This window comes from Psittacula echo (genome assembly GCF_963264785.1).
Source record: "Psittacula echo genome assembly, chromosome: 2".
In the NCBI taxonomy this organism is placed as follows: Eukaryota; Metazoa; Chordata; class Aves; order Psittaciformes; family Psittacidae; genus Psittacula; species Psittacula echo.
In genome coordinates this window covers 53,377,940-53,395,791 of record NC_137737.1, presented here as the reverse complement: position 1 = coordinate 53,395,791, position 17,852 = coordinate 53,377,940, and the positions used below count along the sequence as shown (strand labels likewise).

At 41.2% G+C, this 17,852-nt stretch overlaps 1 protein-coding gene across 21 annotated transcripts in view; it reads right to left on the bottom strand.

Moving 5' to 3' along the window:
* KMT2C (lysine methyltransferase 2C) overlaps window positions 1-17,852 on the bottom strand; it is a 197,699-nt gene that overhangs the window by 173,040 nt on the left and 6,807 nt on the right. The window contains exon 1 of one of the 21 annotated variants that reach the window (XM_080610013.1): window positions 4,725-5,637. The exons of 19 other annotated variants lie outside the window; for them this stretch is intronic. In XM_080610013.1, the coding sequence (XP_080466139.1) occupies window positions 4,725-4,751 (27 nt within the window). In that variant the 5' untranslated portion in view covers window positions 4,752-5,637. Of the gene's footprint in view, window positions 1-4,724; window positions 5,638-17,852 lie in introns of those variants that run through there. One more of the 21 variants, XM_080610018.1, reaches the window with a different exon arrangement.

Sequence of the window (17,852 nt, the reverse complement as noted above, 5' to 3'; positions counted from 1 at the left end):
ATCCTCTCCCATTTGTCTTGAAGATTACATTCCTGTAACTCTGGATTCCTCTCTTCTGATGACTGCAAACCTGTGATTCTTCCAAAAGCCCTCTACCTTGCTTTTGTACCCATTCCTATGTGCAATTAGCCTTCTATTAAAATATTGTAAAGCCAAAGTGAAATTTTTCAAAAGAGATTAGAAGAGAACTTACTGTTCAATCCAGACCTCCATTTTATGACAGCTCTGAATGGGTAATGAATGTCTTCTACCATGACTGTGACTAAACCTTTTTTACGCAAGGCAAGGTTGACATGGCAGTGACAACACCTAGCACACTTTCTATTATTTGGCCCAATAACCTTTGAAAAGGTTAGAAAATATTCTAGACTCATTCCCTTGTCACTCTCCTTGACCACTGCCAGTACCTTCTTGATTGTCAAGCTCATTCCCAATGGGGCCACAAAACTGTACTGCCAAAAATTGCTCAAGACTAAATGATTAAAATAAAGCTCCAACCTTAGACCTCCTCATTCTTCCAGATATGCCATCTTTGTACAGTCCCATCCACCACATCCCTTCCCCTTCCCCCCACTCTCTTTGTTCTGCCAATTACATTATATCCTTTTACCCTGTTCCTCATGTGTGGAAAAAGCCTTCAAATTCCATCAAACTGAGTATCCTCACAAGAAATGTGATCTAAAGAAGGCAGATTTCTATAGAAGAAAACTATAAAGCACAGGTAAGAATTCTTGCTTGAGGTTTTCTGAATTCTGGAAAAAACACACCCCTCTTTCCTCCTGGTCTAATGCCATTTTAAATAGATTCCCATAGAACGATTATTCCACAACTGCCCACTTCACTTACATTCAGTTACTTCTGTCTCATTTTTCTCTACAACACACAATGGTAGACATTAACAGGGGGCAAGAGCATAATTTAGATCATAAGCTGGTTGGGGCAGAAGCCTAACTATAAACCGGGCAGTAACTACCTGCTTTCACGTGCATATCTTCCAAAACAAGAGCCTTACAAAAACAATCTACATACTCTTTTTCAGCACTGGGGCATTTGGGGCATGAAAATTCAAAATAAGGATAACAAAGAGAAAAAAAAATAAAAAGGGAAAAAAAAGAAAAAAAAGAAGGGGGAGAAAGAAAAGGAGATCTGGAATAACAACATGCAAGTACTTACTGTTAGGATGAACACATTGAGTTCCATCTAAAACAAAGAATTCATCTCTGAAACAGAATTATATCCAGGAACTGCAAGTCCTGACTAAACAAACAAGCAAACACACAAGCAAACCCTTCTTCTATGCCTTCATCGAGTGTCTAATTAAGTAACATTACTCAAGTATTTACCTTTCAAGGCTTGGTAAACCAGGATGAAAACAGAGGTCAAAGCAGCCAACATGAAATCTTTTATTTTTTAGCTATACTACAAAGGCCTTGTCAGCACAAAGCACTCTGTGGAACACTGCAACAGCAAATATGGGCAGGAGGGAGACTTCACCAGAGACAGAAATGCAATGCACTATGACTAACTTTCAACAGATCTTATGGAGGAGTCAAATATCCTCCATGTGTGCAATATCATCTGTACTTATGCCTGGCGTTGGACCTCAACTTTAAAATAAGTAAGCCCTAACAAGGCTACGTATAATGATGATCCATTTTTTACATCAAAGATAATTCCAAAGGAAAAAAACTTAACTGTGATGTTTTGCCACTCATTTTGATACGCACCTATACCTAGGATGTCAGGGAAAAAAAATCTGTAAAGATCACTCAAAGGCACATCTGTTTGCTGGATACATTCCGCATCGGATTACCATACACAAGGATTTGAACACTCCTCAACAGAAGGCACTCACCTATTCCCAATACTACGTGACTGCTTCTCTACCACACTGCTTTCCCTACTGAGTTTCTCTGACATTTCCTGGTTCACCTAAGCTGCCCCAGAGAGCACCACTGCGGCACTGCAAATGCCAGGAATCGCAAGAAGACATCTGATATCTGTGATATCACAAGCTGGGATACTGCCAGAGAACCACAACATGCCAAAAGGATTTCACAGAGGAAAGGCAGAATTGTAAAAGGCTAGCTAAAGGCCCACTGTCAAACTGGGTTTTAATACTTCTTCCTGAAAACGCTCTACCTCCTAGAGTTTCCAAGACCCTTTGTAATTACAAAAACTGGAACAGCCCAAATAAAACAAAAAAGTATCTTTTAGCTCGTTTAGAATGTGCTTTTGACAACACTCCACAGCCAGTTTCCCTTATTATTGGGCTTCATACTTCATACTACATGGTATACACAGCATACACTATTCCACACCAAGAGCTTACTATCCACACTTTAAGAACAAGAAAACAGAACTGCAAAGCTGTAAGACCTGAGAGCAGTAACAATAAAAGAATACTTTTGCCATTATTTTTAAACAGTTGGCAAAATTTCAAGCTGGAAATACCCTGTAAAGCACATGCTGAATGGTCCTTTTAGCCCGAGACAAAAGCAGAAAGCAATACATGGCTGCTTTTCATTTCTGCTCAGCCGTTTACCTTTAAGATATCATTTTCAGGCAAATCCAATGAACAGTCACAGAAAGCAAGCATACATGATGCAACTACTTTCTACTGGAATATTATGTAAATGACAATAATGCCACCCCCTGCATTCTCCCCTTTTCCCCAAAAAAAAACTCTCATAGAACATTTTGCCAAAACTCTGCAGGAGTTTCTGTTTCTGAAAGAATAATACAGAAGAGAGAAAAAAAATAATAATGATAAAAAATATGTAAGCCAAGTGAGTACACAGTCTGACAAAATAATTATACTAAAATTCAGTAACAATCGAATTGTTATTCCTACAAAAAAGAATTAAGAGTATTTTGCCCTAAAAGCATCTAGATATAATGCCGACAGATTATGTACTACTTTGCACAGAACAGATACAACGTAAGAAGAATAAAGTCATAAAACAGTTTACAAAGGCAACCTGCAAGTGAGGCAATTAAAAACTACAGATACTCAGTTCCAAGTATATTATCAAAAGAAAGGCCATTTACAATAAAGTAGTAAGGGAAGCATACACCACATACTTGAAAAATAAATGTATGGTAGTCATTAGCAAAATCAATGCCTGGATAGCAGAGATGCAGCTGATCACATCTGCATTGAGAAAAGTATATCTTGTCTCCTGCCTCTGCTTGTCTTACAAGTACACGGTTAAAAATTACCCTAAACAATCTGGGAGCTGCAGGTTTTTTCTGTGGCAAGTGTATTTGGTTGTGCAGGAACGCCAAATACAACATACTAATATCCCCAGGGTGTACAAAACGCACAAAGACCCCCGCTTGTAAGCTCCACCTTAGTGACTGTGTTTACTTCAATACCCAGTGTTTTATATAGTCACTGAGAATCTTTAAATGTCTGCCTGTTTGTTTCAGTTTTGCAAAAGAAGTATTAACCCACTACTGCTTTATTTGCTGATGAAAAAAACCCCACTTTCTTTTTCATGCCGACTCTCGGTTATTTCAGAAACTCCAACTATGCCAAATTACGCCCTTCTAGAAAACAGCGAAGTTAAATAATAAAACAACACTATGTCAGGAACATTTTTCGATTATGTAATGAATCCGATTACAGCATTAACTAATGATTCCCCAGCGATTATTGAGTGTTCAGTACCCAGAGCTTAGGTCCATGACTGAAACAGCTTTTCAGAAAAAATACAAATATACACCATATACAGAGTAACTGGCTCTTATTCTTAAAGAACAGGTTGTTTCAGGTTTTTTTGGTTTGTTTTTTTAAATCAACCTGCTACAAAGTAATGACACTGAAAGAAAAGGGACAGCCAGCCCCTCCTTTTGTCCACAGCAAAACTGAAATGAGACTTTCCCTTCAGAGTTTGCCCCAAGTTTGCTAAAGCCAGGCAGTTATGTAACACTGACTTACAACCTATTTGCTCACTGCTCATACAAAAAAATCATCACACATGATGGTGTGAACATCCATTACACGGTAGGAATACAGTGTATTTTGAAAAGTGCCTCTTTGCTCCTGTCTCTTAATTTACAACTACGAGACAAAAAAGGCAGCTGGAAGGATCACCTAAAATTAACACAGGTATGGTTTGGAAGCACGCAAAATTAAAAATGGTATTCTTTTTCAAAACAGTGCATATGGAGTTCTTAAGAATAATGAAGAAAAATTAATCCTATCGTGTTTTTTACCGCTCCAGAATTCACACGGAGAAACGAAAAGTGCTAAAATAAAAAATAAACGGGGGGGGGGAACCTAAACCCCAAAGTTGTGCTACAACGAACCGTATAAAGCCGTAATGGTGATCGAACACGCGTGTGTCCGCGCAGGCACTCGCGGGTGAGTCCAGGTGTGCCCACGGAGGGGGGGAAGGTGTAACCCGCGCCTTCTCCCACCCCCACCGCCCTTTATTTTACATTTTAAACGCTCGAGGGTTACCTAGCGAGAGATATGGAACTCGAACCTGCACATCCACGCCAGCATCGGGGCACGGGATTCACGACCGAGCCCAACGCCGCGCAATCCCCTCGACCGGGTCCCCCGCTAAGTTTCTCGGCCCGGCCCCGGCGGCGGGTCCCCCCATAGCCTTCTATTCCCGGTATCCCCGTCCCCGCCGACTCGCCGTGCGCGGCGCCGGGCCCGCTGTCACAGTTCGCCCTTTAATACAAAGAAGTTAAACGACAGCCGTACTCACCGCCGAGGAATTGGTTTTGCGCGACATAGCCCAGCCCCGCGGAACCTCTCACAAATCCCCCCTGGAAAATGGAGGGGCTGGCATGGGTGCGATCCGGAGGGAAGAGAAGTTATTTACATGTCACGGCCCGCGGAGACACAGCGCCGAGCGGAGACACCGACTGCTCAGCACTCCCCGAGATCAGCCATATTACCCCCAGCCCCGCCGCTCCGTACGAGCGCTTCGCTTCCCAGGCCACTGCCCCGGGGCCTCGGCGCGGCCGGGCGGGCGCGGCGCGGGCGGCTCTACAGGGCCCCCATGGCGGCGCCGCCGGGAGCGATCCGCCACCGCCCCGATCGCCTCCGAACTTCGGCTCCGGGATCCTCCCCGAACCAGGCTGGGGCCGCCGGCGGAGGAGGAGGGCGGAGGGGGAGGGGAGCGAGGGGAAGGGAGGGGAGGGGAAAGGAGAAAAAAAAAAAAAAAAAAAAAAAAAAAAAAGAGAGAGAGAGGATGAAAAAAAAAAAAAAAAAAGCCGAGCGAAAGTAGATCCGACGCAGCCGGGCGCCGCCAATGTGCGGACCGGAGTCCTGCCGCAGGAGCCGGAGCCGCCGCGCCGACTGCGCTAGCGAGGCTCAGCAGCGGCGGCGGCCGGAGACGCAGCGCCCCCGCCGGAGGCTCCCATCACCCGGCACAGCCCAGTCCGGCCCCCGCCCCGCGCCCCCAGCCGCGGGCGAGACGCGCCGGCGCTGGCGCCCAAGGGGGACGGCCCAAGGGTCCCGGGGACTGCGGCGGGGCAGACCCGGCGCCGGCCTCGCTATGTCCCACCGTAAGCACCCGTCCTGCAAACGCCTTCCCGAGCGCGGCGGGTGGCGGGACTGCCCGCTCCCTGCTCCTTCTCCGCCTCCCCTCCCCCAGAGCCGGCACTTTCCCATTTAACAAAGCAGCGCAACTCTGAAGTTACAAAAACGTTTCTTTCCAGAGATGCCGGCCGCCTCCCGGGCGGACCCCTCCTCGGCTGATTGGGCCCACTCTGGGCAAAAGCGGGTTTCAGCCCTAAGGATGAAGGTGTGACCTCGGGGACTGGCTTTTTATTGCCACCCCCCATATCATTTTTCAGGCTGTTCTATACTTCTCCAAACCCAATCTGGAACAGAGGAGCTAAAAAAGCAAACTTGACAAATGTCCATCTACAAACGGCTCTTTCCTAATCCTTCAAACGGTCCCTGCCAATTTTCTTAGTCTTCTACGGGGGAAAAACAAATCAAGAACACATTACACAACGATCATTTCACTAGTATTGATAGATACGTGTAAACCAATCACTCTGGCAATTTAAGTAGGAATGCAACTGCCTTTGTTCAACTTCCCTTCACACGAAAACCCCAAACTGCTCTTGCGTACTCCTTTGTCAATCTTCTGCAAGTTTTCCTTAAAATTGTTTAAGTAATTTGTTTATATTACTTAAAATTTCTTCAGATATCACCCATCTGCAAGACAAAGGCTGACACGTTGACAACAAATAATCTGATTTATCTGCCAAACAAAAAGACAATGCATTATGTCTATTTTCTCACTCATCTGATTTTTTTTTTTTTTAAATCAGACTCTCTTGTGTTACACCAAGTTGCAAACAGACACACTTCACCTTGGGCACCTTCTGATGTGGACAAGTAAGTTCAGTATTGCCTGATGAGTAGTGGCTGGAGAACTCCTTAATACATGCACATAGGAACTCAAAAAGACCACCTCCAAGACTGCACAACCCAGACCCCACACTGTGACACAATGTGACCCACCCCAGTAGAGGGAGCGGGCCAGTGCTGCTGATAGTGGCATTTTTAGATGAAACACATTCTTAGGTGCCTGGCCTACAGGAGAGTTTTTATCAAACCAATTCTCCAGAGATCAAGACAAAACTTTAAAAAGAAAGCACTCACATGAAAAAATCTCCACGTGTTTGCTCTGAAACAAGTAACTATTGTATAAGAGCCATCTGTGCCATGTTAGTATAGGTACAGACAGATAAATATATTTAGCTACAAGGAGCTATCAAGCCACGGCTTATCAGCACATCTCTGGTAACCACAGGTGTTAGCACACTTAGGCTGCTGCAATGAGGTTAAATATCATAGAATCACAGAATGGTTAGTTTTGGAAGGGACCTTAAATATCATCCAGTTCCAACCCCCTGCCATGGGCAGTGACACCTTCCACTAGACCATGTAGCCCAAGGCCCCACCAACCTGGCCTTGAACACTACCGGGGATGGGGCAGCCACAGCTTCCCAGGGCACCCTGTGCCAGTGCCCCACCACTCTCACAGGAAACAGCTTCTTCCTAATGTATAATCTAAATCTACCCTTGTTCAGTTTAAGGCCATTCCCTCTTGTTCCATCACTACGTGTCCTTGTAAAAAGTCCCTCTCCAGGATTTCTTGTTGGCTAACCCTAACCCTTTTAGGCACTGGAAGCTGCTCCTTTAAGTTCTCCCTGGAGCCTTCTCCTTCTCCAGGCTGAACAAGCCCAACTTTCTCATCCTGTCTCTATAGGAGAGGTGCTCCAGCCCCTGGAGCATCTCTGTGGCCTCCTCTGGACTCCCTCAAGCAGGTCCACATCCCTCTTGTGTTGGGGGCCCCAGAGCTGAAGGCAGTACTACCAAGTATGTACCAACTATTTTAGTCTAAACATTAGCAAAGATAGCAAAATGTCAATGTTTTATTTTGCATTAAGGGCTGGTTATTTTGGTACAACCAACAAGTGGTGAACAGCAAAACCACTACCAAGACATCATCTGATTTACCTGTTGCCTTCAGCACTCATAGCTCTTTGGGTTTAACGAGGACAAACCCCTCGCGGAAAGTGCATCTCTGCAGAGTTTAAACATTTTTCTAAACAGTAATTCTGAGATTAACCAAAATAAGCTCCTCTAAAACTGAAGAAGATACACAGCTTCTGTTTACCATTGGGTATTTTCAAAACCATATTAAATAAAATGAGTTTCTGTGTTTATACTTCACAGGCTAAGCAAGGCTAGAACACTGAGTTTGTTGTACATCAGCTATCCCTTAAGTGCCCATTTATATAAGCTGCCACTGCAACACCGGTGCATTACCTTCTGAGGCAATAACGCCTGCAACATAACCCACACACCATAAACTCACAAAGCTGTTTCTGCTGCTATACCCGTAGATATTTTCAAACATGTTACATTACGTGAAAAAAAAAATACATGTTCTATCACACCAGGTAGTGGGTCACCTGACAAGGTGAAGTTTGTTAATACAAGAAGACAAGCTGCAATTTAATCATAGCTGGTTAAAATAAGTTACTCTTAGTACTTTTCTCTACTGTTCATGTGACCCAAGATGCAAGCTGACAGGTACGAAGTCACCTTAGCTGGCCTTGTTCTTCGCTAGAGCTTCAAACACAGAGCTGCATTTTCTCTCAACTAGCAAGATGCGAGATTTAGTTCTTTCACTGTGGAAGTACATGAATAGCCATAAAAATCTTACCAAGGAGAAAACCGTCATTTTGCTACAGCACAGTCTGATGGCTCAGCACTGGTCATGTTGAGTAATTACTACTTTGACACACAAATTGCCCACAAGTTGCCTTCAGTAGCATTAGACAATGAGCTAAAGGAACAACTCGGGGTAGGGTTTCACGTTCAGCCACAGTTCTAACTGAAGCTGCTCTCATCCCACACCACTTCTTCCCAGGCACTGAACCAGACCCATTCAGCTGTACGCTAGGTCATATTGTGAACCAAATGAGTGGACCTCTACTGCTACAAGGGAACCCAGCAAAAAGGAGCAGAGCTGGACACTGAAAAAAGGCAATGCAATTTTGTCTGCAGCAATTCCCTGCCCTGATTCACACAACTCCACAAACGTGTGTCACCACGATGGCAAGGCAGAAACTGTTTAAGCCAACACTTCTGCCAAGAAAATGTACATGGGAAAAATGGGATCAGTCATCGCTCCTAAGACAGACTTTTTCTTTTTTTCCTGTAAGCAACAGAAGCGATGGATTTAATGATTAAGATAAAAACTTATGTCTATACATATGGTGGACTTTTTTCTTCCAAACTCAAGCTGATTAACTCAAGGATACAACTCTTTCGAGTTAACCAAGACACATTTAGCAAAGCATGCCTTGTCTGTTTGTGGTAGTTACAATTTTTAACTTGTTAGAAAGTTACTTCATAGCAACCAAGAGAAATTCAGATACAGATACGTCACCACATCCAATGTATTCCAATCCAAACTTCAGGGGCAATACATGTACAAGTAAGAGAGATGGGCTTCACAAGAGGAGGACTACTTGGTTACTATTGCTAGGTCATACATTGGATTTGGTACTTCACCAATTTTAAAGCGTACAAAGATGAGTATATTAAACAGCACAAAGATGTGCTTGTCTTTTTAGAACATTTGTTTTTTAACTTCTGCTGACCTGCTATTTCCAGTATCTTCAATGGGTTTCATACTATGATAGTATTGTAACAACTTGAGATTAAGTCCAAAGAATCTAGTTACAAAAGGACAACAGCACAAAAAGAAACTCAAACATTTTTCCTCAGCCTGGCAATTCTACTGAAATGTAAAGGCGATTTACCTTCCGGCACCCCTTGATGCTTCCATGCTATGTGTTAGCTTGAACCACCCTCTTCTCTGAGTACAGTTTCTCTGTAAATTCCACTTCTCATGCCAAAGTGCAGATTACAAAATAGTCTGACTTCTTTTTTTTTTTCTTTTTGCATTTGAAGGGGCTTGGAAGTTCTTCATTTCTAACCTGCACTAAGACAATCTCTGGAGACAGATTCCATTTCTAAAGGTAAAAAATAAAATAATAAATGTTCCAAACCAGTTTTTTTCCTCTAGCCTGCACTCTCTCTTTTTGTAACCATGAACTGGATCATAACGCGAACCCACAATGGGTCAGCACCATGTCGTACAGCCAAGAAACACATTTCAGGCATTAACTACAAACGCACATTAACATGTTATTATTTAAATGGTTTCAAGCCATTACATCTCAAATGTCATAACTAGCAAGCATGCTATTAGAAATAAAATTTGAATGCAAGTTCAGTCATTGAAATGGCTTTCTACAGAGAAAGCATCAAATTCTCTTTGGCTTTGACAGACAAGCTTTGGCGAATACTTAAAAGGCACAAGGTGTCTCTCTTCCCTGAAGTCCTTCCATACTTCAGCCATAGGTTACCATCCCTGCAACAGAGATGACACAACAGGACGTTCCCCTGCAAAGCCTACCGTAACACTTAATTCACTGATGAACGTGAATGTGAGGCAGAAACCCTCCGCAACAAGCTGGAGCATACCCTTTTGCCTCTGTGGCTGGTATCTTCCAACAGAGCATCAACATAAACATCTTAAGGTAGCCTGAGCTCACAAAGGGTCACCACAGCTTGCCCAGTAGCACAGTGCAAACAGTGTCAATGGAGAAGCATAAACTGTATCATGTTAGAAAGCATTAAAAAGTAAATAAATATTTGAAAAAAAAAAAAACAACTAGGTCTCTAAAAGTCACATTACCTCTAGAAATCTCAGATTTCCTTACTCACTCCTTCACTTTCCCAACAGCACTATTTTCCCTGGTACTGAAGGAGCACAAGAAGAGAAGAGTCTCATGGCCTGTGTCCATTTCACACCACTAAGTGCTGCTATGGGTAAAATCCACTGCATAATTGAAACCATAACGTAATACTGCTTCTCAGCAATGGAAATAAAGGGATGACCAAATGAATTTGGAAACGACTAGAAACCAATACAGTCAAATAGATCACAAGTTGAAAAGAAGGTGCAAGATGAGAAAGGTAGAAAGCAGGCAATACCTAAGCACTTACAGGCCCTCAGAGGATCAGCTGTTGCTTATGACAAGCATTGTTAGCTGCTAACATAGCCAGCACAAAACTGTTTCCAACAGTGAATGGTGGAAATCCAACAAGAATATAAATTCTGATGTATTTTCTTTAAAGCAATCAAAATAGCCCTACCCTTTTTGAGCAGACAGACTTTAAAATACACCATTTAAAAAGAAAATCTGGAATGCCAGGTGGTAACATTTTGGGGGAAAAAAAAAAAGACAAAAAAAGACAAAAAAAACCAACCATAGTAAGCAAGCAATTATTTATTTAGTGTGTGTTGAACCACAAAGGTTAATAGATAAAGCAAATATTAAGTGGCAGAAGGAATAAGGAACATAGACAATGAAACAAAGATGTAGTAAGCTATTTTCTTTCAAGAAATAATACAGGAAAACACCTTCTACAAAAGGTTACTAGACATCAGTCACTGTGGAAAAGCAATGAGTACAACATAAATAATGGCCATGACCATCAGAAGGGATGCTCATAGAAGAGGATCATGCACCAACTCAGGCTGGAAAAGGTCTCAAAAGTCAGCTAGCCCAACTTCCTGCTCACAGCAGGTCAAACAGAGTCTGTTACCAAAATAGTTTACAAATATTTCTGAAGTTCAATTTGTTGTTTACATAGCCGAGTAATTATACATAGTGCTGAAATCAGATGGTGGGATCCTACTTGAAATAGCTTATGCCCCGAACAAACCAAGGACAGAAAGCAAAGATCAGGTGTTATACTGGTGGCCTAAATCACACGTAAATCCCTTCATCTCATATTTCCTATTAGATGACTCTGAGGAACTCCCTCCTCAGTCCTTCTGAATCACATTTGAGATATTCAGTCCTCTCCTCTGACTAAGCATAAAGACTTCAGCAGAATTAGAGTAGACTTCCTCCTATTCATTAGTAAGCTCCTTGAGAATAGTAAAATAAATATCATTATTCTTTTAAAGCTTTGAAAGAAAACAATTCAGATAGAAACTAGACCATCACAATACTGCCGAAAAAGAAACCGAGGTGGCATGACTACAGGAGCTCAGTCTCTGCCCTGTCCCCAAGGCCCATTACTAATTGCTGTTATGGAATATGCTCCCACACCATATGACGTGGTCACATACATGCAGCTGTATATTTCCTAGGTTCAGTTTGGGCTACATGTTGGGGACCAAAAAAATCCCCAACCAAAACCAAAACACAAAACCTCAACAACATGATCTAACATTTATAGTCTTTAGATAAAAGCCAGCTAACAAATGTCAATCACAATACTTTCCCAAATTCTAGCCCAGCAAGGAAAACAGTGCACCTTAGAAGACACAGGATAGCTTGGAGCCTAAGCTTCAATTCAGCAAGTCTGTACATGTCCAAGACAGTTACAACTTCACTTTTTTAAAGTGTGAGCATATTAACTAAGTATAGACAAAGAAATTCTCATCGGTCTAAAAAAGCCTTTAAACTAACATGATCAAACTAACAATTTGAAAACAGGTTCTTTTGTGCCAAGACAGTCAAAAACAAGTAAAATAAAAATAAAAACAAAAAAAGGCACATTAATTGAAAAAAGTAAACTGAAAATATTTTAAAAATAATATTTATTTACATTAGGTTATCAGTAATTTAACCCCCCAACTGGCACTGTCTGGTTAATGAGCCTTGAGATCAAGATTTTCTGCTTGTCCATGAGGTAGGTACACAACCAACAGCACTCCCTCTGTTCTGTTCTACTGTTGTGTCCTTATCTGAGAAAACCACACAGACAGCACACAAAATATGAGCCAGTTTACCAAGTTTTTGTATTTATTCTTTACCAACAAACACATTTGAAACAGAAATGATTGTATCTCCAAGCTGTACACAGCACATGACAGCACAAAGAATACTCTCCTGTTCGTTACAAAAAGAGGTGACAGAACAGCCAGCCATGAGCCAACCCTCACTGCTACATGAAAGACCTTAGGGAAATAATTTCTTTAAATAATCTTGCCTACAGATCATTTATTTCCTGACTTACCCCTCCCCCAATTTCTATGCCTGATTCTCTCCTAAAGGGTTTCTGGAAGACACAGGCAGAAAAATAAATCGAAATTCCCGCTGTATCTGTTTTGCACTTTCCTCTGTATAAATCTCTACCTCTACCAGGATACTGGATGCAAGGTTATTTATGCAAAACATGAGCCAGGAAAAACTGTGTGTCAGAGGCTGAAGTAGCACTGAAAGCCAGCCCTTCCCAGAGCCTTACGGCTTGTTCATTCCATCTCGTCTGCTCCCTCTAGAGCAATTCTGCTGTGAGCACTTCTTCCTAAACTTGCATCCCTATGGGTTAGAGAACATTAACTGTGGCACACTGTTTGCCCAGGAGGCTGAAAGTAAAACCAATGAGAATTCTGTCAGTTTCACTGAATTCCTCCTTAAAGAAGAAAAAAAAAAAAAAGGCACACCATGGGTTACTAGTAAATTAAACGTAACTGGTGATGTGGGCCTTGAGGCCGACTAGCACACAACAGCCCACATCTATGCTACCTAAGTCTCAACATCCCAAACGAAGCAGCCACACGGAAACTATGCTGTGAACGGTATGTGGCCCAAACAAACTGCCAGGCCAGCCTTGAGAACTGTTTGGAAGAGTGCTGGCAGGCCCAGGTGCAAAGTGAACAAGCAAATGCTGCAATAATCTGACAACAGGATGATAGTGCCCAGTGACTCCAAACCTTCTTTCTTCACAATGAAAAGCATTTGGCTCATTTCTAAGTGAAGTTCTAGTCTCGTGCAGTTTAGTGAGCCATGGAAAAAAAAGAAATAATATACTCACTTGCTTTTATTACAAGGAGGGGGAGATGACAGAGGAGAAGACTAAAAGTTAGGGTAGAAACAAAAACATAAGCCACAAAGAATGGGAACTAGGGAATAAGAAACTGGAAAGGCTGAGAAAGAAAAACTTCCACTGACCCAATGAGGGGAAGATGGTAAGCCTCTTGGAGCAACAAACAGAATCTTTCAGAGCATGTATCTTGAGGGTAAGAAGAGGCCTTCATCATTCAGACAACTAATAGAAAATCAAAATGACAAAACAAACAGCCAAACAAGTTCATGAAAATATTGAAGACAACTGTTTCACAAAGTTAAGGATGCCAGAAGAGCAGTTACTTCACACTTCACTCCATTAGGGCAGGCTCCATTTTAAACATCTCAATGTGTACAGTGATTTGGCTGAAGTGGTAACGAGAAGCATTCACTGTGCCAAGGGGAAAAACCGAGAGCAGTAGAAAAAGGAGAATTTTTTATCTTCAATTAAATGAAATAAGAAAAGCAAATTTCAACAAACTCTTTGAACTTGTTGCTAGAATCTCTTGAGAACATAATTTAAAGGAGGGCTGGCAGCTATTGTACTGGAATACACACAATGATGAAGTATTCCAGCACAGGGGACAGATAGGCAATGTAGTATGAACACCACCAACTGCATCAAAAGCAGCCAGTAATAACAGTCTGAAACTAGAAAGAATCATATTACGAATGGAAACAAGGACTTTATAATGAATATAAAGAAACAGCATAAACTGTCAGGGATAAAAATCAGAAGAGATAAAAGCACAGCATGCATTATTACCACTGTGCAATATAAAAGGCAAACAAAGTTTCAGAAATATTTTAGAAGTAAGAATAAAACCACGAAAATCAGTACATAGCAATGTTACAGAAGAACAAATGGGTAACAAAACAGAATCAAACACTGTTCTCTGTATTATTCCAGCCTTCATAAAACAGATCTGTTGTAGCCGGTACTGAAAACTTATTTTATTAGGCTAAATAGTCTGGGAAATTCAAGTTAGCAGGACTCAAAGAAATTCACACTATAGTTCAGAAACAAACAGAAGAAATCTCTAAACTATGAGTGATGATCTTCCATAATACAGTCTTGGTGAAACTGCTCTAAGAGATGTCAGAACAATGAGCTAGAGTACTCAAAGGGTATTTATCTGAAATTATTTTCATTCAATTTTTCCATTTCATACAGTCAACATGGGAGAACATTGAAGGGAGGTTCCTTCCCCCAGGACCTGCACGAGGCAGACGCTATGAACATTTTAGAGGACCAGATCTCAATAAAAATCATTCTGAGAAATTGAAAAGTGGTTCATATCAATCAAGTTGCTTCATAAAGACTAGCAAATTTTTGAAGGATCGAACAAGTAAGTCAACATTAAACTTGATCAGTGCAGCAAAAAGGAGACAGTCGCCTAATAAATAAAAGCTATTTATGAAAAATGTTCTCTGTTTCAGTTTTGGAGTCTTAACTGCAAGTAATACAAGACAAAACTGGCTTACTCAGCAGAAAGGAGTATTTATTTTATACTTTAGGAAGTTAATTACTGAAACCAATTGCCTAGAGATGCAGTGGAATTGCATTCACCAGATATATTAAAAGAAGTTAGAGAAACATTTGTAAGAAATGGTACAGATACACTACGCAGAAGGATGAGCAAGATCACCCTGGAGTCTTTTTCAGCCATGCAGTTCCATTCACCTGTTGTGATATAGCAAAACTAAATATTCATTTTATTCAGTGTGCTTCTGAACTCCACACTTCAGGAACAAACCTAAATAATTCACATTCTATATTTATGAAACGGCTTACTAACAAATCTCCCAAATTTTGATACAGAATAGCTCCCATTTAACAGTATGGAGCCACTCTATCAGGTTTGATGAAAACCTTCAGCAAGAACACTGTAGACAGTCTTGACTGCCAAAGACAGGAGCACAGACACTATTATCAGAATACCCAGGTTGCATGAACCCTGGGATGTTCCAGAAGTCATTCTGGATCAGCTAAGGATTCCAGACAGTACAGTACTCTCAGTCACGTAAGATGCTGATAAACGTTTAGCAGCAGCGACTGCATAGTTGGACCACATCTTCAATATCAAAAATTCCTTTTATCTTACTGTGTCATACAACTGAACATGTTCCAAAGAAAAAGAAACAAAATTATAATAGGCAAAAATAAAAAACTGGTAAACTTTCCTAAGGCTGATTTTTTTTCTGATAGCCTAATTAAAACTATTTCTGGCAAGAATTTATTGTCAGTAATGATGCAGCAGCAGAAGAAGAAAAAAGGCCTCTTTTTTTTTCTTCCCTCTGCCAAAAGTCAGAGGGGGGGAAGCATCCTACTTTAACTGGGTTTCCAGCAGTTTCTTCAAGAAAAGCAATTAGAACATTGATTACTACAGCACTGAATATTAGTCATATATTTATATTGGAATGGCTGGCAATGGGATTTGGTACATGCGTGATTTAATAAAAATACTTGCAAAAATGTGAAAGGGAAGAATATTCTGAAAGAAGTAAAAACTCATGTGTTTTTATCATAATGCCTGTACATTGATATAATGGTAGGAGGAGCTTTCAGAATACCAAAAGCTACTGTTAACATAAAGTATTTTACTTATCCTATTATTTTAGGGTACCTTGAATATTCAATGTAAGAACGATTTGGAGGATCAAAGTGAGAACCCAAGTTCCTTATTTAACCAATGTTTGAGGCAAAAATCAGTTAGATGAGAACAACTCATCTGTCTACAGGCTGTGAAGAAGCCTCTCAATAGCACTTTTTTTTAAAACCACTGACCAACCAGCATATCTAACACGACGGTAGGCTGTAAAAATCTGCCACAACATCCTTTAAGAAATTTTGCATTGAAAAACTCAAAGAAGTCAGCCTCAAAACAAAACACTGTCAAAATTTCAGACAACCACAGCTATCGCTTCTCAGACACTACTTTAATCTGGCAATGCTAGCAAAAGCTGTAGCTCTGCCTCTCTGCAGCCTGGCCACTCGCTCTGGCCTCCTCCCTCATGCTATCACAAACATGTTTCTTTGCCAGGTTAGTTTTAACGCGGATCAATTTCCCAACACAGCTCACCACACGGATACACAAACGCCTGGGTCAGCACAAGGGAAAGAACAAGCAGCTGGTAGTGAAGGGAGGGCAATCCTGCTGCTGCTTTTCCCTGCCAGAACCAGCTTAAGATTTATGGTGTTTGGGGAAAATAACCACCTGATGCACTCCACAGACTCATTGCCTGTGTTTCTCTAAGTAATAAGAACTGTAGATTTTGAAGTCTTTTTCCTACTTCATCGTATTTCCTTTTAAAGGTATCAGTGCTAGAAGAACTTACTCAATGCAGTTCTTGAAGCAAGTGCCCAAACCTATTTTTACTAACCCAGGAATGGCATGACCGGGAATGTTCAGTGCCATCCTTCTACCAGAAAACAGCAAAAAGTAAAGGAAAAATGCACAATTCAACGAACGTTAGCAGCAAACAGTACATGCTACAGTAAAATCTTGCTTATCTGTATTTATCTAAACTACATGAATCATGCAGACTGCATGAACTGGTAATCAAATCTATTAAAACACATAAAGGAGAAAAGCTTTCAACAGTTTTTAAAAATTGTTAATCAATGTTTTATAACATTTCAGTGTACCTATGGCAGCATTTCTTAAGAAGTTAAATCCACAGCACCAGTGTGTAATCATAGAATAGCTAGGGTTGGAAAGGACCTTGAGATCATCTAGTTCCAACCCCCCTGCCATGAGCAGGGTAATAACATAAGGGAAAGATCATCAGTAGTTGATAAGGAGATTCTATTTTCCCCAGTTACACATGACCCTGGCTGCCCCTCCAACATCATTGTGGGACAACTGGGCCAAGGATGGTAAAAAACTAACTCTGGCCTGAGAAGCCAACTGCCTTGGAAAACCATCTCTCAACTCAGATGACGACAAAGACTAGAAATGTCCATTTGCAATTACTTATAAAAGAACAATGACAAGAAGTCTGTCGGAGTCGAACACACTAACAAGAAATAACAATAATATTACTAATAAAAAAATAATATCCACAAGCAAAACCAAGAAAATTGAAGTGGTTTATTGTTTAAAGTCTCCAGCATCAAAAGATGTCTGGTGTGTGGATGGCTCAAAGAGTAGCAAGCAAGAGACTGGGTTCTTATTCCCGCTTCTGCAAAAATGTGCCTTATGACCAATATATCTAATAGGTTGATATTTCACAGGCTGTCATCGTACTTGGATCTGCCATGACACTGTTTGAAAGCACTTGGAGATCCTCTCACGACAACAGTTACAGAAGTTCAGTGGATCATCAAATACAAACATTAACAAACTAACAGCTGCAATGTCAAAAAAGAAAAAACCTCGAAGAATTCTTCATTTGCAAGTGTAGTCTGTTTCAAATTGTGA